The sequence below is a fragment of the Lissotriton helveticus genome, chromosome 1_2 (genome assembly GCF_964261635.1).
Source record: "Lissotriton helveticus chromosome 1_2, aLisHel1.1, whole genome shotgun sequence".
Classification (NCBI taxonomy): Eukaryota; Metazoa; Chordata; class Amphibia; order Caudata; family Salamandridae; genus Lissotriton; species Lissotriton helveticus.
In genome coordinates, this window is record NC_136058.1 from 434,322,773 (window position 1) to 434,346,623 (window position 23,851).

Here is a 23,851-nt window from a genome sequence, read left to right on the forward strand (position 1 = left end):
ACTGCTGCACGCCTCACACTGCTGCATGCCTCACACTGATGCAGGCCTCACACTGCTGCACACCAAACATTACTACATGCCACACACTGCTGCCCACCACACACTGCTGCATTACTCACACTGCTGTATGCTGCACACTGCTGCACGCCTCAGACTGCTGTGCACCTCACACTGCTGCGTACCTACACTACTGCACACCTCACACTGCTGCACACCTCACACTGCTGCATGCCTCACAACACCACCACATATCTCAAGGACACCACCATATCACTCTAGGACACCACCACATCACTCAGGATCACCACCACATCACTCTGGGACACCACCACATCACTCTGGGACACCACCACATCACTCTGGGACACCACCACATCTCTCTGGGACACCACCACATCACTCTGGGACACCTTCACCTCACTCTGGGACACCACCACATCACTCTGGGACACCACCACATCACTCTAATATACCATCACATCACTCAGACCAACCACATCATCACTCAGCACCACAACAGCATCACTCAGCACCACAACAGCACTGTCCTTGCTTGCTACCAACAAGCATTGCCATAGCCAATAGGACTCGCATTAGAAAAGTGTAAGCTATTGTCTTTGTAAATAACAGTGCTATTAATTTATATATTTTCAAAGCCAACACATATTTAAAAAAATTGTCATTTACAATACCAATAGCTCACACTTTCCTAATGCGAGACCTATTGCATTGCAAATGCTTGTTTCTATTTGTAGTTATGTGTTGTTATATGCACCAATGTGGGTGGTTATTTGTCTCTGTGTAACCCTGGGCAATAAACTCCGCTCCTCTAGCGGAAGCTGCGGTGATTGGGTTACTACGCATTTTATTGAAAACACAGAATTCATGCAAGAATTCCCACTTTGCTACGCAATGGAGTTACCTATTGTACCCACAACCCTTTGGTAAATTAACTTTACCTTTACATGCTAAAAAAAAGCAAATAACCAATTTACAACAGTCAACTTTGTAAAACATCAGGCAATGAGAGAGGTTATGATTTCGGGGTCACCCCTTACCTAGAGGGAGGGCAAGCAGATGCCTTGAATACAAAGAGCATATCATGCTGAACGATTCGGTGGTGGTCCCATCCTCCTAGGACCACCCCAAGCAAAGTTATGGGCAAAAATACAATGCCAACCAAAGGCCCAGCAAAGCATTATGGGGAAAGATTCTAGAGTTTAGTGAATATTATTGTATTAGCTCTCAGCTGAGCCTGAGAGCCTGCCCCCTGGGGAGGGTTTTGATATTGGATACTATAATATTCACTGCACTGTAGAATATCGTCCCATAATGCTTTGCAGGGCCTTTGGTTGGGATTGTATTTTTGCCCATACCTGTGCTTGGGGTGGTCTTAGTGGGATGGGACCACCACCAAATTTCAGCATCGTGTGCTGTTTGTGTTCAAGGATTCTGCTTGGTCCTCTCCCTAGGTTAGGAAGGACCCCAAAATCATCACGTCTCTCACGGCTTGCTGTATTTTCATTTTCACTTTTATGAGATGATTATATGCATTTTAGCATGTGATAATGTTACTTGTCGTTTTCCCAAGGGTATGTGAGAATTCTGTTTTCTTAATTGTGGTGAGATGGAATGGAGTTGCAGAGCGGAATTCAGTTTTTGATCAATTTCTCAGAATTCCGTGTAGTGGTACTCCGCCAACTACGCCCACCCTTATCTGTGTGTTCATATTTTGTGTGTGTGTTTGTGGACCTGTGCATCTCTTTGTAGGTACACCCTTTTCTACCTTAGAATATAGAAAGCCTCTTTTAATTAGGTATTCCCCAAGCCTGCCCGAAAAATTAAAAAACATATTAAATGACATTACACACCCGCAATTTTCTATGTATTCACAATCACATTTATCTCAAACATGGATTGTTTTTCCTCCATTCCTACTTTCAACCTAGAGGCGTAGCTTCCATTGGTGCAGCAGGTGCAGTGGCACCAGGGCCCACTGAACTCAAATTATTGCTGTATTTCACAGTTTAACATGGGCCAAAGAGGGAATTTCTTTCTTGGACTAGAGCCCCTGACACACTGGCTAGAGCTGTAACCTAGCCTTGCTGGAGAACAACTGTTATGTGCGAGAGGGATGCTGTATAGAAGAGTAAAGACTCCTTGGATATTGTTCTACTCGTGAAATACATCTGCTTTAGAGTTGGAAATGATTATCAGCCCGTCAGTGGCGGGAAGTTCCATCGGGGAGCATGGTAGTGCCTAACAGGACTGAATGTGAACACAGCTAAGTACAGGAAGCTGCCCAGTCCAATACCTTTGCTTGTGTTCTAGGCCTTAACATAAAGTTTGGCCAACTTAATTAGATATAGTGATCTCCTGTATGTGCTGCAAGCAGGTACACCATCCCACCGAGATATTAAGGCATTAAGAGCCCTGTTCGTTGGGGAAGGTTACTTGTGAACCACAGAGACTTGAAGGTGGAGAAACCATAAAGACAAGCCCCAGGGCAGTCTGGATGTCAGCCAGCGTGTAAGCCTCATTACGTATAATCTCTTTAGTTCAAATGGGGCTGGTAAAAGCAGATATCTGCCCCACCATAAATATGAAATCTGGAAATATAGAGAATCTTTTTACTTTAACACTGAAAACTGCCAACATTTCTGTGTGAAAATGTGGGCGAAATGAGGAATTAGAAGGGGAATTGGAGCAGTATATCACTAAACGTGTAATAGGTGATTAGGTGGAGACCGTAAATGTGTAGTGTTCATGTGATATTTGTTTTTTTAAAAACTGTGGTTGTGGTACACTGGGTTGCTCGGTTAAAGGCGTGAGCCGAAATGCGTAGTCATCCTGTGTTGGGGTTTGCTGCATTATAGAATTAATAAAACAGTAGTGAGCACTTGGACAATGGTTTGTCGTCTTCGTGGCACACGGGGTGAGAGTGCGGCTGATCGTCCTTTGGATAAAGTCATTTTGAGGTGGTTTATGGCAGGGCCATTGTTGTAAATCATTATGCGTGGTTAAGGATACGCATGGTAAAGACTTGCGTGGTAAAGGTGTTACGTGGTAAAGGCATTGCGTGGTAAAGGCATTTGTAGGAAGTATGACATTATAATTAGTCTAATCCTGCACTATCTCTTGACTTGAAACTAGACCCTGAGCCTTGATAAACTGGACACAGACAGCCCCAAAAAAAGTGTAAAAGCACATGTAGTGGGAAGGTCATGCCACATTGTCATCACATGCCATTTTCCCAGTGCATTGTACCATTTCCCCAGTTTTGCTCGCATAAATCGTGCGATGTACCCTATAGCACTACTCGCCACCACGTTTAGAGGGTGATCCATTTCTCTTCCTACCCTGGAAAGAGAGTTACTCCAGCATTTTGTTGAAGTGAAACCTACATGTCAGAAAGAGTCAGATTGGGGTCTGTGAATTTTCACTTATTCACAAGTTAGCGGTGATTCACAAACTGAGCAGGTGAAGCATGCGTGCGCTGCATTTACTAGTGTGTGATTCTACACATGCACAACATGTACACCTGGCAGCAATCACCTGACTAATTTTGTTTTCAAACATTGTTGAAAGAGTTGCTTAGCCCTAAAAACTACAACTATTTGTGCATAAATAAGATAAGCGTGAAAACAACTCATCTGGGGACACAGTCAAGCCCACTGACACCAAGAGAGAAGCAGTAATAACACTTATTCACAGGCCCTGGAAAACCCCCTAGTCCTGCTCATCATACAGACCCATCTCCCTCCTAAACGCTCATGCTAAACTATTCATAGGTATTCTGGCACTCAACTTAGACCATTCATAAAGGCCTTAAGACTGCAAGCCACAGCAGTGGTGAGATAATACTGTGCCGTTAATAAAATGGATGCTTTCCAACACTGAGAGGACACTGGACACAATGTCCGCCAAGGGCCCAATTTACATTTAGGCGGATTGTTTATTCTGTCATAAATGTGGCAGGTATCCCGTCCACCCTATTAAAAGTGCATTATATCCTGTGGCAATTGTAATAAAGCAGACGAGATCTGTCATGTTTGAAGCAATAACCTGTCCGATAAACTCTAAATCAGGCCCTCTGTCTGCAGCAAGTGTAGAAGGAGCAAGAGCCAGCATTATAGGAAGAGGGCCTAGAAGCAGATATAGTCCCAGAGGCACTGAAGCACCTACCTCTTTACTTCCTCTGTTTATACCTCATTTGTACCTACCTGTGCGCCTGCTCTGTTTGTACCTCATAGGTGCCTATATGTGCACCTCATCTGTTTATACCTCACAAGCACCCACCTGTGCACTATCTCTGTTTATAGCTAATAGGTCCCTTCCTGTGCACCTCCTCAGTTAGTACCTCCCAGGTGAGCTTCTAAAATAAAGCTTGTGAACTCCGTACTGCCAACCAAGGCCTCTTCACTATCAGGCCATTATCTGCATCTGCTGTGTGCATGCTTCAAGTGTGTCTCCTGCCTCAGCTAACAATGAACCCTGCAGAGTGAGTACACAGACCGAGGGGAGTCAGGAGCTGAAGGACATGGAATGAGGTAAACCTGGATAAAAGAAATATAGGAATGGAGGAATGTGACTTTACCTGTGAACAATCGACATCCACTTTCGCTCTACCAAAGCCCTGTTGAGTTTCAAAGTAGCATCCTGGCCTTCAGACAGACCACAATAAGTCAAATATCATGGAAAACAGGAACATGGAAAGCAATTATTAATATGCACACATCTGTTGGATGCTTGATATTTCAGATAATTTATTGGTTGTGATGAATTCTCTATAAGGAATAAATGACTGATATCGTTGAATAATGAATGGCATGATTTAATGTTTGTTTGCCATATCTGTGTGCGCAATATAAAGACGGGCCATTAGAATTAACCCCTCATTCTGTTTCACAGAAAACCCTGGAAGGAGCTGCTGATTGAAATACAACAGGATATTAACTTTATCTACTTTAGGAAGAACTAAAGACTCACTTTTTAAGTTGTCTTTCAGGGCAGAATCAGTCAATAGTTCACGGGAGATGGATGTATATTACGCTGATAGAAAATCCACCTCAACTCGAGATAATGCTCCAGTCTTCCAGGTTAGAAGGATCCAGAAATGCTTGAGCCCGGAGGGCTGTAAAATGTGTTGAAGGTGACTTAGGGCCTTATTACGAGTGTGGCGGTCTTCCAATGGGACTACCACAGCGGAGGTACCAGGCAAACTGCCAAGCCCATTGTGAGCCCGCCACCGGATTATGACCTAAATCCAGGGTGGGTGGGCGGTGCAGCAGCGGTCTCGCGGCGGCTGTATTAGGCTCATTAGAGAGCCTAAACAGCATATAACCACCTTAAGAGTGCCGGCAGCACGTTCCTGCACCATGTCATGCATGCCACACTGTGCAGGAACAAGGGTGCAATTCCATGGGGTGGCACAACATGTGCCCCCCACATGCAACCCCAGGAGCAGAATCGGCCGGGGCCCTGTGAGGGCCCCCTTACCTGCATGTCCTTTATCCTTTTCATGGTGGGGTCCCCGCCAGGAAAAGGGCAGTGGATATGCAGACCTTAATATGCTTGGCGATGTCGGCATTGGCACTTTTCACCCCGAGTGGGCTGGGTATGCTCAGACGTGAGTCCCAGGCTCTCCACACCACTGGAGTCAAGCTATCCAGGCTGAATGAAGGCTGATAGCCAGAAACCGGTCCTTGGATGCTTGATTCCGGTCTGGGAAAGACATGGCTTGGTAGTTCGGACTGGACTTTTCCCATGAGGCAAAGGGTCAGAGCTGATTTGCATATAGCCAGTGTCTAACCCAGGGTGGTGTGGAGTGAAAAAAACGATGGATTTAGGCCCAGATCCTTGTACTGGGGTGAATGTATGACGTTGTTCTACATTCTGTCCATCAACTGTGTTTTTTGTAATTTTCACCCCGAGTGGGCTGGGTATGCTCAGACGTGAGTCCCAGGCTCTCCACACCACTGGACTAAAGCTATCCAGGCTGAATGAAGGCTGATAGCCAGAATCCGGTCCTTGGATGCTTGATTCCGGTCTGGGAAAGACATGGCTTGGTAGTTCGGACTGGACTTTTCCCATGAGGCAAAGGGTCAGAGCTGATTTGCATATAGCCAGTGTCTAACCCAGGGTGCTGTGGAGTGAAAAAAACGATGGATTTAGGCCCAGATCCTTGTACTGGGGTGAATGTATGACATTGTTCTACATTCTGTCCATCAACTGTGTTTTTTGTAATTTTCACCCCGAGTGGGCTGGGTATGCTCAGACGTGAGTCCCAGGCTCTCCACACCACTGGAGTCAAGCTATCCAGGCTGAATGAAGGCTGATAGCCAGAAACCGGTCCTTGGATGCTTGATTACGGTCTGGGAAAGACATGGCTTGGTAGTTCGGACTGGACTTTTCCCATGAGGCAAAGGGTCAGAGCTGATTTGCATATAGCCAGTGTCTAACCCAGGGTGGTGTGGAGTGAAAAAAACGATGGATTTAGGCCCAGATCCTTGTACTGGGGTGAATGTATGACATTGTTCTACATTCTGTCCATCAACTGTGTTTTTTGTAATTTTCACCCCGAGTGGGCAGGGTATGCTCAGACGTGAGTCCCAGGCTCTCCACACCACTGGAGTCAAGCTATCCAGGCTGAATGAAGGCTGATAGCCAGAAACCGGTCCTTGGATGCTTGATTCCGGTCTGGGAAAGACATGGCTTGGTAGTTCGGACTGGACTTTTCCCATGAGGCAAAGGGTCAGAGCTGGTTTGCATATAGCCAGTGTCTAACCCAGGGTGGTGTGGAGTGAAAAAAACGATGGATTTAGGCCCAGATCCTTGTACTGGGGTGAATGTATGACATTGTTCTACATTCTGTCCATCAACTGTGTTTTTTGTAATTTTCACCCCGAGTGGGCTGGGTATGCTCAGACGTGAGTCCCAGGCTCTCCACACCACTGGAGTCAAGCTATCCAGGCTGAATGAAGGCTGATAGCCAGAAACCTGTCCTTGGATGCTTGATTCCGGTCTGGGAAAGACATGGCTTGGTAGTTCGGACTGGACTTTTCCCATGAGGCAAAGGGTCAGAGCTGATTTGCATATAGCCAGTGTCTAACCCAGGGTGGTGTGGAGTGAAAAAAACGATAGATTTAGGCCCAGATCCTTGTACTGGGGTGAATGTATGACATTGTTCTACATTCTGTCCATCAACTGTGTTTTTTGGCTTTGGCACTGCCAACATATTCTGGGTGTTTGCAGACTGCCTCCACAGCGGGATCCTTGATCCTGGCGGGGGGGCGGTCCCACCACCACAATTATAATACGCCGATCAGTCCGCCAGGATGGTGGCATTTGGACCGCAACCCTGAGTACGGCGATCATGAGGGCTGTCGCACTCATAGAAAGACTCTTAATGAGCTGCAAGGTAAAGGCTGGAGTTGGCATTTGAGCTGATCCAGTGTGAACAGGAAAGCATTGTGGAAGAAGGTGTCTGGAGTTACCTTTGTCATGTATACTTCCTAAAGAGTTACCTTGCTTAAATACTTTCTGAAGAGCTACCTTTGTTATACACTTCCAAAAGAGTTACCTTGTTTAAATACTTCCTGAAGAGTTACCTTTGTTATACACTTTCTGAAGAGCTACCTTTGGTAGATACTTCCTGAAACTGAATTAACGGCAGCGCTTCCTGATTCCTCTCTTTTTCCACAATCTGTTCTGGTTAATTGAAATCTTGTCCATGTGTATCTACCTAAAACTCTACCTGTAGCACGAGTGCTCTGTAGCTGCCCTTTCGTTAGTAATTTACTCTGGAACATTGGTAAATCACTGCCTTTTCAGAAGTAAATAAGATGTGACATGTTCAACCGCAGTTTTTTTTTTCAGAACAAATTTTATTAGTTTTGTAGCAGTTGATAGAATACAAAAGAAACACTGCTTCCATAGTGGCAGAAAGACAGTGAGCATATAAGAACAATAGTGGTCAAGAAATTCAATCAACATTGCCCAACACCCCCCTCCCCGCATTCCCACCCGGTTCCCACCCCCCACCCTGCACGGTGTTCACATTGTCCAGAAACAGGCGCCTAAGCATCATGGTAGCAACGTGTGGTCAGTTCACTTGGGGGTAGTACAGACGTGGTCTATATCAGTGGTTTGTGGCGCCGGGGAGTCCAGCAACAGGCCCCTATAGTCAGCCTATTTCGTCCAAATTCTATAATGTTTCCTGGGGCAGCCCCTGGCCTCAAAGATTGGGCGTTCCAATCCCATGCTGAAGTCCATGCCCCGCTTCCACACCCCCACCAACGGGGCCTTTGAGGCCTTCCAGGCTTGGGCTATATCCCGTTTGGCTACCGTAAGTCCCAGAAGGAGCAAGTGCCGTTTATACAGATTACCCCCCACTTGTTCCATAACGTGAAGAAGGCCCAGCTGCGGCGTGCGAGGGAGTTCCCATGCCAACACTTCCTCTAAACAGTCCCACACACCGGTCCAAAACCTCTGCAGCCGTATACATCCCCATACTGTATGCAAGAAGGAGCCTACCGCACTGCCACACCTCAAACAATCCGGGGAGGCTATCAGCCCCGCCTTCCACAATCGTTCCCTCGTGTAATATGCCCTGTGAAGGTACTTAAATTGGATAAAGCGCAGGCGCACTGTTATCGCTGCTCCCCTAGGGGCCTCCAGGGCTTCTCTCCAGTCCTCCTCCTCTAAGTCTCCCAGATCACTCTCCCAGACCGCCCGCAACTTATCAAGAGAGGGGGAACAGTGTGTAACTAATGTTTGATATATGGTTGAGATTTTCTTCGATTCCAACTCCCCCATAAAGACTTTTGCTTCTAGGGGACTAAACTCCGGCAAGGACGGCATGCCCGCTATTGCGGGGGCCAGGGCGTGTCGGAGCTGTAAGTACCTGAAGAATTGGGACCGGGGCATATTGTATTCATCCTGCAACGCCTGAAACGATTTGAGGACTGTGCCCTTCAGGACGTGGCCCAGTGCCGAAATGCCAATAGCATCCCAGCCCTCGAAGCCCCGGAGTGCAGCCAATCCGGGCAGCCTCCCATTATGCCACAATGGAGTCTCGCCCGTGAGCCTGTTCCACCATCCCATGCGGCGGAGCGCATCGCGCCACACTTTGAAGATTACTTGGGTGACCCTCGGGAGTCTCTTCCGGATAGTCGCTGAGTATAAAATAGTATGGAGCATGTGTGGGTCCATCATATACCTCTCCAGGGCATAGGTCGGGTCACTGCGATCCCCGTACCACCATTCGTTAAGGACAAGTAAGTGCGATGCCTGATAGTAGGACTGGACATCAGATGTGGCCAGCCCGCCACAGTAGGTCGACAGGAAGCAGGTGCGGAGCGCCACTCTTATTGCTCCTCCGGTCCATAGGAACCGACCCAAGGCTGAGTTCACCTGTCGAAACCACTGCTGCGGAACTGGGTATGGGTGATTCTGCAATTGGTATAAAATTCGGGGTAGGGCCACCATCTTAAAAATGGCTGAGCGGCCATAGACATTCAGGGGCATCCTGGACCACATCAGCATATCCGAGTGGATCCTGTCCCAAACAGGCACTATGTTACAGGACCACGACACTCCCTGCACATCAGTCAGAAAGACACCAAGGTACTTGAGGCCTCCCGCTGCTTCCTGAAGGACCGAGGCCCAGGGACCCAAAGTCCCCCTGTCGCCTAGGACCCACAATTTCGACTTCTGTGTATTAAGCCGAAGTCCCAACACCTCACCGAAAATGCGCATTATTTCAAGGACCCTCGGCCCAGATTTATTGAGGTCCGTGAGAAAGAATAGGACGTCGTCCGCATAGAGTGCGATTCTGTCAGACGGGCCCCCTACCCACTCCACACCGCGCAATTGGGCATCCATCCTCACCCAGGCCGCAAGCGGCTCCATTGCCAGGGCAAACAGGTAGGGTGAGAGAAGGCATCCCTGCCGGGTGCCTCGACCGATGGTGAATGAACCGGAGGTGGCTCCCGCTATTCTGACCGCTGCCGTCAGGTCCGTATATAACAAATGAATGTATGACAGAAAACGTGGGCCCAAATTGAGCCGAAGGAGGAGGGCTCGGAGGTATGACCAACTCAAGGAGTCGAAGGCCCGATCCATGTCTGCCAGCAGGAGGCCGCGGGGATGCCCGCCGCTCGTGCCGCCTCCACCACTAGGTGAGCGCGTCGTATATTGTGTCTCGTTGCCCTGTGAGGCATGAAGCCTGCCTGGTCGGCATGGATCAGGTCCGTGATGTAAGGGAGAAGACGGTTCACCAATGCCTTTGCCAGTATTTTCGCTTCAAAGTTCAGCAAAGAGATCGGACGATAAGATTCCGGGCAGTCTTGGGGCCTTCCCGGTTTGCAGAAAACTACAATCTCGGCGTGTCGCCAGTCCGCTGGTAGTCTGCCATGATCCCGAGCCGCTTCCAGTGCCTTCTTATAGCGCATCCCCAATTGGAGATGAAACAGCTTCATGAATTCGCAGGGGAACCAATTGGGCCCAGGGGCCTTGCCCGTGTTCAGTCCGCCCAGAGCTTCTCCAAGCTCCTCTGCTGACAGTGGGAGGTCCAGTCGGGCTCGTGCCTCATTCGAGAGCGCCCGGGGTGGGAGGTCTGCGAGAAATCTGTCAATCTCCTCCGCTGGGAGGGATTCCCGGGGGGCATACTGAGTCTAATAATATTGGGCAAACATCTGGGCCAGGACCTCAGGGGCCGAAATAGGGCCGCCCGCGACATCTCGGAGACCCGGCAGGGGCTGGGCTTGATAAGTGTCTTGACATAACCTATATAGCATTGTGCTAGACTTGTCCCCCCATTGATAGATTCTGCTCTGCGTAGCGAGCCAAGCCTGTCGGGCTTCGTCTAACAATAACGAGGTGTACGACCGCTGAAGGTGCAGTAGCTGGTCCACGGCATCTCCATTCTCCCCTGTAGGCATCTCGCCTCCTGGCTCCGCACCTGAGCAGCCGCCTCCTCTACTTCTAGCCTGCAGGCCCTACGATTCGCGGCGCACCACGCAATGTCCACGCCCCGAAGGACAGGCTTGAGGGCCTCCCACATGGTCATGGCATCTATACTCGGGTCCTCATTCTCTGTCCAGTAATGCGATATAGCCTCCCTTATGCGCGATTGATAGTCGTCGCGCTGTAAGTGCCACACAGAAAGGCGCCAGCGAAACGGTTGTCGCCTCACACCGAGGCTCAACGTCAGTGCGATCGGGGAGTGATCTGACAGGCCCCTCGGAAGTATGGAGGTGGAGTCAACTCTGCCTATCCAGGGTTGCGGGACGAACAGGTAGTCCAGGCGTGAAAAGGATTTGTGGACCGCAGAGACAAATGTATATTCACGATCGCAAGCATGTTGATGTCGCCAAGTGTCAATCCATCCCATCCCCCGCGCCATCCTACTCAACCTCGTAGTGGCATCCGACAATTGACCGCCCCCAGGCCTACAGCGGTCGAGTCTCCCATCCATCACATCGTTCCAATCACCACCCACTACCGTCAGCACATGCGGGACATCCGTCCATACCTCGAACAGTCGTTCAATCAGGGCGTCTTGGAGTGGGGGTGGAGCATACACACTACCGAAAACCACTGGTTCACTCCCCAGTCTCCCCTTAATGAAGACATATCGACCATGCACATCCAGCCATTGTGTATCATGTGTGTATGAGACCCTATGGTGTATAAGAATTGCAACTCCCCTGGACCCTCTTGCAAACCCAGCATGGAACACCTGATCATACCCGTATCTGTGTAAACTAAGGACCTTGGTGCCCAAGAGGTGCGTCTCCTGAAGGAACAATACATCCGCTCTTTCAGTCTTCCCCAGACGTAGAACTGCACTTCGTTTAATTTTGTCGAGCATCCCTCGCACATTCCAGCTCAATATTCGCATCGAGGCTAGCGGGGGGCTCGTCTCCAGTTCTTCAGCCGCCATCAATCTTCCAGATTCCGAAATCATCAGGCCACTGAGGCCACACACACATACTCAGTTGCCTCCAGGTTCCCGTGTACACCGTGCTAAAGCCCTCCCCAACTTCCCTCCCCACCATCCCCGGATCCCCCAAACCCCCGCCCTCTCCCCTGCAAACCTTCCCCAGCCACAAACTATACCAACAACCCCCCCTCCAACCCCCACCCCATACCTCAGCAACACTGAAGTACCTGTCGCGGTGCAGGCAATCTCAGCCCTCCAACGGGAGGCCCAAGACCCACTGCACCAATGGATCCCGCCCAACTACCCACAAAGTGTCCAACTACTTCCCACCCAACACGCGGGAATGAACTCCGGGAGTAGGCCCGCTCTCGCACGAGCGTCTCCCGACCAACCGTCCACCCATGAATAAGGAATCATGGAGCCAATCAGCACGTGGCATGTCCAAGAAGAACAGCGCCAGACCTGCTCCCGCCATCAAGGCGTTTCACCTACCCTTCAATTCCATGTCTAGAACCAGTGCGAGCGTGTGGGTCTCAAGATTTCGAGGGAGAAGGTTCTGTTTCCTCCGGAGTTTCCGCCGTGTCATCACCAGGAGGTGGGCGCTTCTGAGAGCGCGACCTCCAGTTACTCTTGCTGCGTGATCGTCTGGGCGTTTTCGGGGGTCTTCCGTTGGTTGACGAGTCCGCGCCCCTCCGAGGGGGGGTGTTCACCTTGACTCGCACTGTCTCGTCCGTCCACTCAAACACTTCCTCCGGGGAGTTGAAAAACTGAGTGCGAGATTGGAAGACCACACGCAGGCGAGCCGGGAATAGTAGAGCATAAGGAATCTTGAGCTCACGCAGCCGTGCTTTTGCCGCGGTGAATGACTGTCTCTGCTGTTGAACTAGTTTCGTGTAATCCAGGAACACAAGGATCTTATGATTCTCAAACATTAGTGGGTCCTGGGCGCGGGCCTGCCGTAAGATAACGTCCCGGTCGTGGTAGTTGAGCAGTTTGGCAATCACCGAGCGAGGGCGAGCCCCAGTGGGCGGTTTGGGAAGAAGTGCCCGATGTGCCCTCTCCACCACAAAACAGCGCGACAGGGAGTCCGGGGGGAGCCATCCCTCCAGCCATTGGGTCAGGAAGGCCTCCATATTTCCTTTCTCGCAGCCCTCCGGGAAGCCTACAAAGCGCAGGTTGTTTCTTCTGGCCCTCCCTTCCGCATCCTCCACCCGCAGCGCCAGTCCCTTCTGGATCCCTTCCATGGCAGCAACTCTCTTTTTGAGATTCACCACGTCGTCCTCGACTTCAGTGATTCGGGATTCTGTTTCGGTGATACGTGCCACCGCATTGCGCAGATCCTGTCTGAGCAAGGTCACGTCGGCTCCAACCGCTCCAATTTTCGCATCTAGCATGTCCCTCGATTGTGTGATCGCCGCCATCAACGCCGCGTTGTCCGGCCTGGTGCTCTGGGGACCTCCGGATGCCCCAGCGCCCCCACTGGGCCCCGCAAACTTGTCCATCGGGCCCTGTTTGGGAGCATTCCCACTGTTGCCCCCTCTCGTCATGTCGCTGGTGGAGTGTTGACCCCAATCGTGGGGGACCGACGGTCCAGGGGCACCCCCGGCTGGATGGGTGGTCTCTGGCGGCGAGTGTCTCCGGGGCAGCCCAAGTATATCGTGGCCCCGTCGGCGACCAAGCGCGGTGCACCCTTCGATGAAGCGACTGCTGTCCACCACACTGTTAGTGGTCGGGGAGGTGCTGCACCACGCTGTCAGACCACGCGGTCAATGGGGGGTCGCCCACTCCACAGTTTGGTCCACCAGGGACACCCCAGAGCCTGCGCCACGCTCTCCGGCGTCAAAATTGACCCGTAATAGTCTGGGGGGGGGTTATTCCTCTCAGCCCTCTCCCCTCGCCGCGGTCCGAAGCAACCGCCGAGTGGGTGCACTCCAAGTGTCCGGTGCCCGGTAAAGTCACGCTTCAAATGAGGGGAGGGGTGGTGGGGGGGGAGACAGGTAGGAGAGCCGGTATAGCGGCCGCCCTCCCACCGTTCCAGCAGTACTGTGCCCCGCGGCTCGAGTCTGCCGCCGAGAGGGGCCAGACACGTCCCCTCCCCCGTTAGGCTGCGGCACTGCTCCTTACCCCCACCTCGACCTCCGTTCGGGCTCCGACTGCTCTCCTCTCCAGCCTCCGTGTCCGCCTCTGCTCCGGGTGTCCGAGTGCCCGCAGGGTCAGCCCAATCTTCTCCGCCGCTCCGCAGCGTTTCGTGGCCGAAGCGGCACTTCCGGCCGGCGCTTCCCGGCTCTCCGCCACTTCCGGCCGGACCACACAGCAATTGAGGTCCCGGCTGCGGCGTGTGGTGCAGGCCTCGTCGCCGGCCAGGCTCCCAGCCGCCGTAAGTTACTGATCCCGGACCGCCAGGATGTCGAAATCGTTGTCGAGGGGTCCCCTCTGGAGCCGCTCTCCGCCACTCGAGTCAGGGTGTAGGTTGGTCAGGGCGACGCAGGATTTAAGGAGGATAAAGATTCGGCGGGACGGAGCTCACTCAAGCTGCGTCCGCCATGATCACCGTCTTGGCCACGCCCCGTTCAACCGCAGTTTTAATGAAATATCGATGTATGGTAAAATGTTCCTTACTAAATTTCAAATATGGTAGGGAAGAGATGTCTTCTACAGCTGGTTAAATATTGTGTATTCACATTCTATTACATTTGCATTTAGTAATATTGCATTTCTTTACATCCAACAGAGAATAAGCCTTAAAAGCACGGATTGATTATGAATAATAAAGATAACACATCAAACCTGCAAAAAGTATCAAAAATAAGGAGCTCCAAAAACATCAGTGGAATCAGAGGCGGAGGACAGATCCAGGAAGAAGCAGTCAAAGGCAATTCAGTGAGTGTACGAGTCTGAGATCTGCACCTCGACACCCCAAGACAAAGAAATGACCTCAACAAAACCAAGACAACAAAACTGACAAACAACCTGCTGTATAAACAAGCGTCCAACACCAGCTTTGATCATGAGGCCGGTATGAAAGTTGGAGGAAGGTCTTGTGTCTATTTGGGATCCATAGCTTAGAACAAACTCCCTCTTCAGTTTTGAGCTGTTAGCAACATGATAATGTTTAAAAAAGGTTGAAAACTTGGCTTTTTGTCCATGTTTGAAACAAACTGAATTACTTTCTTTTCTGACCTGTGCTTGTCCCCAGGACACTCTTTGGAGTAGCTGTACACATTACAAGTCGCTTCATCATCATGATATGGCTAGAGCAGTGCTTCGCTAGCCAAACTGGCAACAGACCACCATTCAGTGCTCTAGGTGTATTGTTAACTCTTTCTAGCCAAACCACAGGCACCAGGGAAACGCACAACGAAGTGGAGCCTAACAACTGAAGGCTGAAGGAAAGGGGAGTTCTGCTCTCTGAAGTACAGAGTATTCTCCCAATTTTCACCTACTGGAAGGAAGATTAAGCTTTACCCGCAAGCATGCAAAGCCATTATCCAATCTAAAGATGCAATCACCCACAAGGAAGCCTTACTTATATTATGAATGTGGCAGGTATTTAGTGAGTCTTGTATTTTATTGTTAAATCGGAAATCAAGCGTCCAAAATAATGCAAGTGGTTTATTAACTATGCTGACCCTTCAGGAAACACGGTCAGGAGAAAAATTGTTCAATTGCACTGAATATATCAAGAACTTTAGCCAATTAGAAACCATCAAAGAGCATCAACGAATACAAACAGGGGAAAAACCATACCATTGCACTGAATGTGTGAAGAGCTTCAGTCAGTTATCACATCTCCAAACACATCAGCGAATATACACAGGGGAAAAACCATACCATTGCAATGAATGTGTAAAGAGCTTCAGTCAAATTGCAAACCTCCACACACATCAGAGAATACACACAGGAGAAAAACCATACCATTGCAAGGAATGTGTGCAGAGCTTCAGTCGATTATCACACCTCCAAACACATCAGCGAATACACACAGGGGAAAAACCATACCATTGCAATGAATGTGTAAAGAGCTTCAGTGACATTTCAAACCTCCACACACATCAGAGAATACACACAGGAAAAAAACCATACCATTGCAGTGAATGTGTGAAGAGCTTCAAACAGATTTCACACCTACACACACATCAGAAAATACACACAGGGGAAAAACCATACCATTGTAGTGAACGTGTGAAGAGCTTCAGTCGGTTACAAGAACTTCAAACACATCAGCGAACACACACAGGGGAAAAACCATACCATTGCAAGGAATGTGTAAAGAGCTTCAGTCAAATTTCACAGCTCAACACACATCAGAAAATACACACAGGGGAAAAACCATACCAGTGCAGTGAATGTGTAAAGAGCTTTAGTCACTTATCAGACCTCCGGAGACATCAGCGAATACACACTGGGGAAAACCCATACCATTGCAGTGAATGTGGCAGTAGTTTTACTTACTCTTCAGCATTAAGAAATCATCAGCGAGCTCACAAAGGGGAAAAAAATCTTTTAAATGCCATGAATGTTTGAAAAGCTGAAGTCCATTATCAATCCTAAACAGGCATCAGCGAACACGCGCAGAAGAAAAGCCTTCAATTGCAGTGAATGTGAGAAAAATTTAGCCAGTTATCAAGCCTATATAGACATCAGCTTACATACACTCTGTAAATTCCATACAACTGTAGTGAGTGTAGAAGTATCTTTAGGAAATATTTTGCATTAAGGATTCATCAGGTAATGCACACAGAGAAAAATCCTTCAGGTGCAGTGAATGTGTGAATATCTTCTGTCAGTTATTAAACCTACGAATACATCAACTAACATACACAGAGTAAAAATGAGCATTGCAATGAATGTCAGAAGTGATTTTGTCAATTGCGAACACACATTGGGTAAACCTTACAATTGCACTAAAAGTGTGACAAGCTTTTGTCAATTTCTGTTCCTACATAGCCTCAGCGAACACACATCTTCATTTAACTCACTTAGAAATAATCCCAGATATGCAGTGAATTCAGAAAGAACTTAAGAACATTAACAATAATATTGACTCAACTGAGGACATAGACAAGAGCAGAACATTGCAGTTATTGTGAGATGAAGGAATTACAGGAACAAATATATAATTATGTGGGATATTCAAATACCAGATGAATGAAGACACGACTAGAAGAAAAGAAGAAAACCAAAGATTTGTAGAATAATAAAAATGTCTGTTTCCAGTGATTGTTCACTTCGGTACACATAGAAAAAACAACGTGATATAACAGGAAATCCACTGGTAGACTAGCACAATGTGGAATAAAAGAAAAGAAACACTGGTGGTTTTTATTTGGCGATGAAGAGTTACAAAGAAAAACATCCTAGTGTTCCTGTTCATGCTACCCGTAAAAGTGTAGGGATGAATATGATTCTGCCTGCACACATTGCTATATTAGCATAAGTGAGTTCGTTGATCAAACGCAATTTTTGCTGCTTTTGTACATGACACTACGTCTCTGTTTTTATAAAAACAAACTGCTTGCTTTTCCTTCACATGAGAACGGACTGTTTTTCACATCTCTAGACTCAGACTGCGACCTCAAGTCTGCACAAAGTGTTCAATGTTAAAATAACAATTTATGCTGTTGATGCAGGTTGATCGGCCCACGCTCTAGACACAACACGAACACAGTTGCTCATTTCTGAAACTCAGGTGCTTTTAAATTTTGCATGCATGAGACTAGCACTTGGAAAAAAACTTTCAATCGACAAAGAGCTGTGCTGATCTGGGATGTGATTCACTTCACCTGACTTTGGAGGTATGGGGTTCCCGGTTTTAACCTAGAGATCTTCTATTATTATAATACCTAGCTCCTAGCAAGGGGAGGGTGGTACACAAGGTGCTATAGACCTGGTTCCACTATCATTATAATATGATTTCTCCCTTTGTATTTTATGGAATTGTAACAATACTTATTGTATTGATTTTATGCATCTTTTTACTTATGTTAGCAAAGATACTGCATCTTAGAGCACGTAGTTGAAATAAACATTTTAAACTATACTGTGTCTCTGATTGCTCACGTTGTGGGCATTTATGAGAATAAAAGCAAAAGAGTGTTCTTGATTCCCACTTTTCCTGAGATGTCCCAAAGTCGCTTGTTCATTGGTAGCTTCGCTGTAGTACGGAGAATGAATGAGACACTGTTGCTAGTCGGATAGGGGTTCTGGGCACTGAGGTGGGTTTTTGGTACACCACAATACACTGAGGTCCTGGCTTCCTGCGCATAGTTCTGTGCATGAGCAGAATTCCCGCAACATGGCGCCCAAAGTCTTGATTAGTGCTTGTATCTGTCCACAATACCCTCAACACCTTTTCCAGTTAACAGGCGTGACGGATTAACCTACCTATACGAATGTGTTATATTTTAATTCAAGCATGAGATTTATAAAAAGGTTTACGTTTTGAATTGCTACGCTTTTTTGTACTGCAATTTATATAAATTGTTTTTCTTCTCTATGTCCTCATGGGTGATATTGACATAGCTCAGCATAGTTGGGCAGCGCTCCGGCGTCATCTGACGCAGTTTGAAGTACCAGACGATGGTATGTCTGTTATCTTTGTGGTGAGTGCTGATTCGGCGTTCCCCGTAGCTTTTCTACTCTTGGGTCACGTTTCCTGTAATAAATGCGGATGAGGATACGTTTCATACATACACTCACACTGCGATTCCTGTGATCTATACTCTATATAGGACACACGAGATTCCAAATTCGGCATGGCAGCATCGTGTTTGGTTTAATGGCACCCTCCCACACACCGTAACTCCGGTTCGGTTAGGTCCCTTGTCAATTCCTGGGGCCACTTGGCCAGTCTTAGCCGGGTTCACACCGTATCCACATTATCTCAATGCCCCGATTGACGACTTGTGTCATCTTTATACTGGAGAACTGGGCCTTATGGGCCGAGCGGTGCAGGGCACGCCTAAAATCTCCAGGTTCACCTGCCTTGTCAAGCAGAGACATGAGACAGTCTGTTAGGCGTAGAAAATCAGGTTTATTAGCTGCAGCTAAGCACAGTAGTCCTAGAAGTACACCAATGGTAAGTTCTCAGGAGACTGCCACTTAATTCCATGGCGCACACTCTTATATAGGACACATATTTACAATATCGACTCCCAAAACATACAAAACTGACAAATAGGAAAAGTTTTAAAACAAGCTATCGAGTATCTCGAATACGCCCTTCTTTCAGACCCCGTGTTTTCCCCTCCCCTCAAGTTAATCAATGCTTGTGCATGTAATTCAATTTGCAGGTGACAGGATGTATTTGTGTGCTTCAAAGGATAGTTCTGTAATAGGAGAATACAAGGAGAGAATGGTGAAGGCCAGTCAAATAAGGTACAGTAAGCGAAGAATGGTGGGACCCAAACAGTCAACTGAGACAAGGATCAATCAGTCTAGACATAGATTAACGGACTCGGCCAGACCCTGACATCGGCTGCGTAAACAAGGACAAAGGGTTACTTTTTAACAGAGGAGACGCATAGCAGCTGGAAAGGCAAAAACACTATGTTCGCCGTGCAGCCTGAGTAAAGGCAACACAAAATGGCGGCTAGATACAGAGCGAAGTCGAAAACCACAGAACCTCAGACCCTCCTTTTGCCATTACTCAGGCAAAACACAAAGGACTCAAGTTAGTCTGAGTCGATGTCAATGGTCATGAGGTCATTGAGCTGTTGCTGCAACACAGGCTTTGAGACACACAAGGTGGCACAAAGACCACAGATGGCTGGGCCACACTGCAAACAAAGACAGCAAAAGAAAATGATGGCCAAAACCATTCCAAGGAACGTTAATACTTTCCATCCCCAGGAGGACCGTAGTCCCCAAAACCATCCCATCACAGACCAATCTTCTGTGTCCTGATGAATAGACTCGGCAATCAAGTGTAACTTAGAAATGGCTTGGTATACTGTAGGGGCGTTATCAGGAATGTAAATGCAGCAACTAGACCCAATCAATTTACAGACTCCTCCTCTATCTGCAACGACAAAGTCTAAAACCATTCAGTTTTGCAAAGTCATAAGGCGATCCACCTGAAGTTCGGCCGTCAAATTACTCAAGGCTCCGGAAGTTACATTTATCGTAGCCTCAACAACACGAACTAGCGGTCTAATGTTTCTGCTATTGACCATTGGGCCCCAGAAGGGAAGAAACCCTTTGATTAAGTCTCCTCCCTCTTGTCCAGCTGTGTCTCCAGAATCAATAACCCCTCTGCCATATCTTTTTTTGTGATGACCTGAAGGAGCAGTATATGTCGGGGGAAGGAGAAAAGCCACGTAACATGTTCCTGAAAAATAGGTGGGAAGCCATGTGTAGGCTCTATCATGACAAACAAAATATGTACCTTGAGATGGTACCAGCGGTGAAGAAATCAAGGGTGAATAGATGTATGTATGGGAACAAACACTCTTTTCCTGTTTGTTCTTATTATTCCGACCATTTATTTGTAGACATAAGTTACCTTTATGGGGTACGGTCCAAATTGGCAAAGATCTTCTTTGTCTAGCCTTATCAGTGAGGCTAGTAACGTAATGAGTCACATTCCAACCATCATATGCTCGCTTCTCATCAACGGGGATCTTACCAATGTCGGCAATTTTAGCCATAGTCACTATTCCCTTTATCAAAGGACTATGACTAAAATCAGCTCCACCATTATACGGACCATCAGGAGGATATCGAAGTTGATTCTGGTATGCATTAGAAAACATAGCCAAATAAGCCCAAGCGGAACCTTCATAGGAGAATGGAAGGACTAAATATGGCATCCCTTTCTCAGCATTATGGGGCATGAGCCCACAAACCCAACAGTGAGTAGTGTTAACTACCAGTTGATGCTGTTGTAACAACTGGATGAATGAATTGTTGAAGTATTCTGTTCTCCTAGTTTGCTCATGATCTGGGAGTGTATAGAACTTATGCGGAGAGGCAGTAGTAGAAGAAGGCAAAGAAACAGAAGTAGGAACAGGTGCTTGCTGCATAATGTGGATGATGCAACCCACACCAGCTAATAAAACACATAAAGATACTAGAATACACAAGGCTACGCCACATCTATTAAACAATAATTTCTTGTACTTGAGTTGCATTGAAACTTTCTTATCCTTCCCTTCCACTTTATTATCCATTCTCTAAGGCGTTGCTCACGGTAATCTTCCTGGATCACTTAGTTGTGGTTATTAGCCATCCTATGACGCTGCAAGTCCTGCTGACCTAAGTCACTACTCAGGTCACAGCCTAAGACTCATACCGTGACCCTGCAACTTGATGGATAGTGAAAAGGAAATGTCTTTCAACAAGAGTAATCAAAAGAAAAAAGGAAAACACAAAAAGTTCAATTGTCTTTAGCCAACCTAGGTCTTAGGTTGTACCGTGTCTTGCCAGGTATCGTTTGGTCTCGGAACAAAGTTTCTGGATTTGTTGTATTCAATTGCTTATGTGATGGTACAGCCTCTTGCAACACGTCGTCATCTTCTTTCTCAGAACTTGTCCAGTCCAGGTGTGCACTACGGAAAGGTACAAATCGGGGTACTTTCTCACTCTCGCCTACACCTTCTCGGACCCACTGGTCGTAAGGTAAAGGCAAGGGTACCCTCTTACTATGCACACCGTGGACCCAGTTGTTCTTCCCGACGACCTTCACTGCTGTACGCGTCACCAAAAGCACTTGTCGCGGCGGCCCCCAACGAGGTTCCAGGTTCTTCTTCCTCTGGAAGTTTTTTAAACATACAAAGTCACCAGGTTGGATGGAATGAACTGGATCATCGGAAGCCTCCGGCAAAGCGTTTTGGACCTGCTGAGGAATAACACGTAATTTAGTGGTGAGGTCATGCAAGTAATCAATCAACAATGGGTATGGAATATCAGTATACTTTTTAGGTCGAGGGACTCCCCAGACATTGGCTGGATGCCCAAAAATGACCTGATAAGGGCTAAGTCCTAAACGAGAATGTACAGTTGTTCTAGTAGAGAGGAGTGCCAAAGGTAAGGCATCGGGCCAAGCAAGGCCCGTGCTGGCCTGAATCTTTGCTAATTTGAGCTTGAGAGTCCCATTATAGCACTCTACCAAACCCGCTGACTGAGGGTGGTTTGCAGCATGGGATTTCTGCCTAATACCAAGACCCGCACACACCTTCTGCATAATTTGACCTACAAATTCACTTCCATTGTCACTCCAGACAATGCGCGGCAAACCAAACCTCGGGAAGAATTCCTTCAAGAGGACTTTGGCAGTGGACAAAGCAGTATTATCCTTTAGGGGGTAGGCCTCTATCCATCTGGAAAAGGAACAGAGCACCACCAGAACATACTTGATGTTATTGGAACGTTCCATATGAATGTAATCAATTTGTAATACCTCAAAAGGATACGTAGAGGGAGCAAAATGACCTGCCGGAGTTGGGGTTCCCTTTCCTGGATTACGCATCAAACAAACAATACAGTGCTTTACCACATTTTCCGCACATTTGGGGATACCTTCATTCTGCCATACTGGAGCCAGAAGCTTGCATATTCCTTTCACATTGATATGAGCTGGACCATGCGCCATAGTAACTACAGGTAGTACATGGGCATCTGGTAACAACCAACGTTGGTGTTCTGACAACTCCGTCCAACATCCTGTTGCGTCCAACATTCCCGTACTCTCTCTCCACTTACTAAATTCCTTCTCTGTTGCTTCTTCTTGGATCATTTTCACACTTTCTACTGTGTCCTCACACATACCTACTTCTCTGACCCATCTTGCAGGACCTGCAACATACATACGACTCTTGACATCTTTCGCTGTTTCTTTCGCTACCTCGTCTGGAAAAGCATTCCCACGACCCACACCATCAGTAATCCTTTTATGTGCACTGCTCTTCACAATCGCTATGTGTGGATGGTACAGACATTCGTGCAATTGCATGAATACGTTCTGGAGTCAATCGCCTTCCCTCCTTCGACAAGAGATGACCTAAATAGGTAACCTCTTGGCGGCAATATTGTAATTTAGAAGGTGACACCTTATGATGTAAATTAGACAAATGATACAAAAGCGAAACAGTTGCATTTTTACAAACATCCTCTAAATCGGCAGCCACTAACAGATCATCCACATACTGAATAACAGTAGCAACAGGAGGCAAAGAAAAAGCGTCAAGCTGGGATTTCAAAGCCTGACTATAAATGGAGGGGCTCTCACAATAGCCTTGAGGTGCATGCTTAAACCGAAAACTTCGACCTCTGAGAGAGAAACCAAAGAGATCTCTACTCTCCTCAGCAATAGGAATGCTAAAGAAAGCATTTTTGAGATCAATAACTGAAAACCAAACAGCTGAAGCAGGGATCATTGTCAACAAGGCAGTAATATCCGGGACAACAGGAAACTGAGGGACAACAATTTTGTTGACCTTTTGAAGATCAATCACAAAACGATATACAGGAGGCTTAGAAGGATCAGTTTCCTCTCGTTTCTTCAACCACACCCTTTTGGACTAAATCATGAACAATAGCCAACAAAGCTCTTTCGCCATCGTTAGAAATCTTATACTGAGGAAAGGCGAGGCAATTTAACATCAGGCTTGACAGTGATCACGTAAGGTGGAATTTTGAGCAAACCAACATCATTCGGACACATGGCCCAAAGCGTAGCAGGAAGTGAACGCAATTCAAGCGGCAGTTGATCCTTAGACAAATACATAGGATAAATCAATTTATCACCGAAAGTAAGATGTACACCAGAGGGGGAACAATACAATGTTGCATGTAGACGTTTCAATAAATACAAACCAAACAAATTCTCACCACAACCAGTCATTAAAATGAGCGGGGCTTCCAAATCATAAGGACCAATGAAAATAGGCAAAGGGCAAGAAACCG

At 47.5% G+C, this 23,851-nt stretch overlaps 1 protein-coding gene across 1 annotated transcript in view; it reads left to right on the forward strand.

The window, feature by feature from the left end:
• Positions 1-23,851, forward strand: part of LOC144805086 (uncharacterized) — a 187,972-nt gene that overhangs the window by 146,879 nt on the left and 17,242 nt on the right. The window contains exon 5 of the mRNA XM_078671942.1: positions 15,915-16,385. Within this exon, the coding sequence (XP_078528068.1) occupies positions 15,915-16,385 (471 nt within the window). The remainder of the gene's footprint in view (positions 1-15,914; positions 16,386-23,851) is intronic.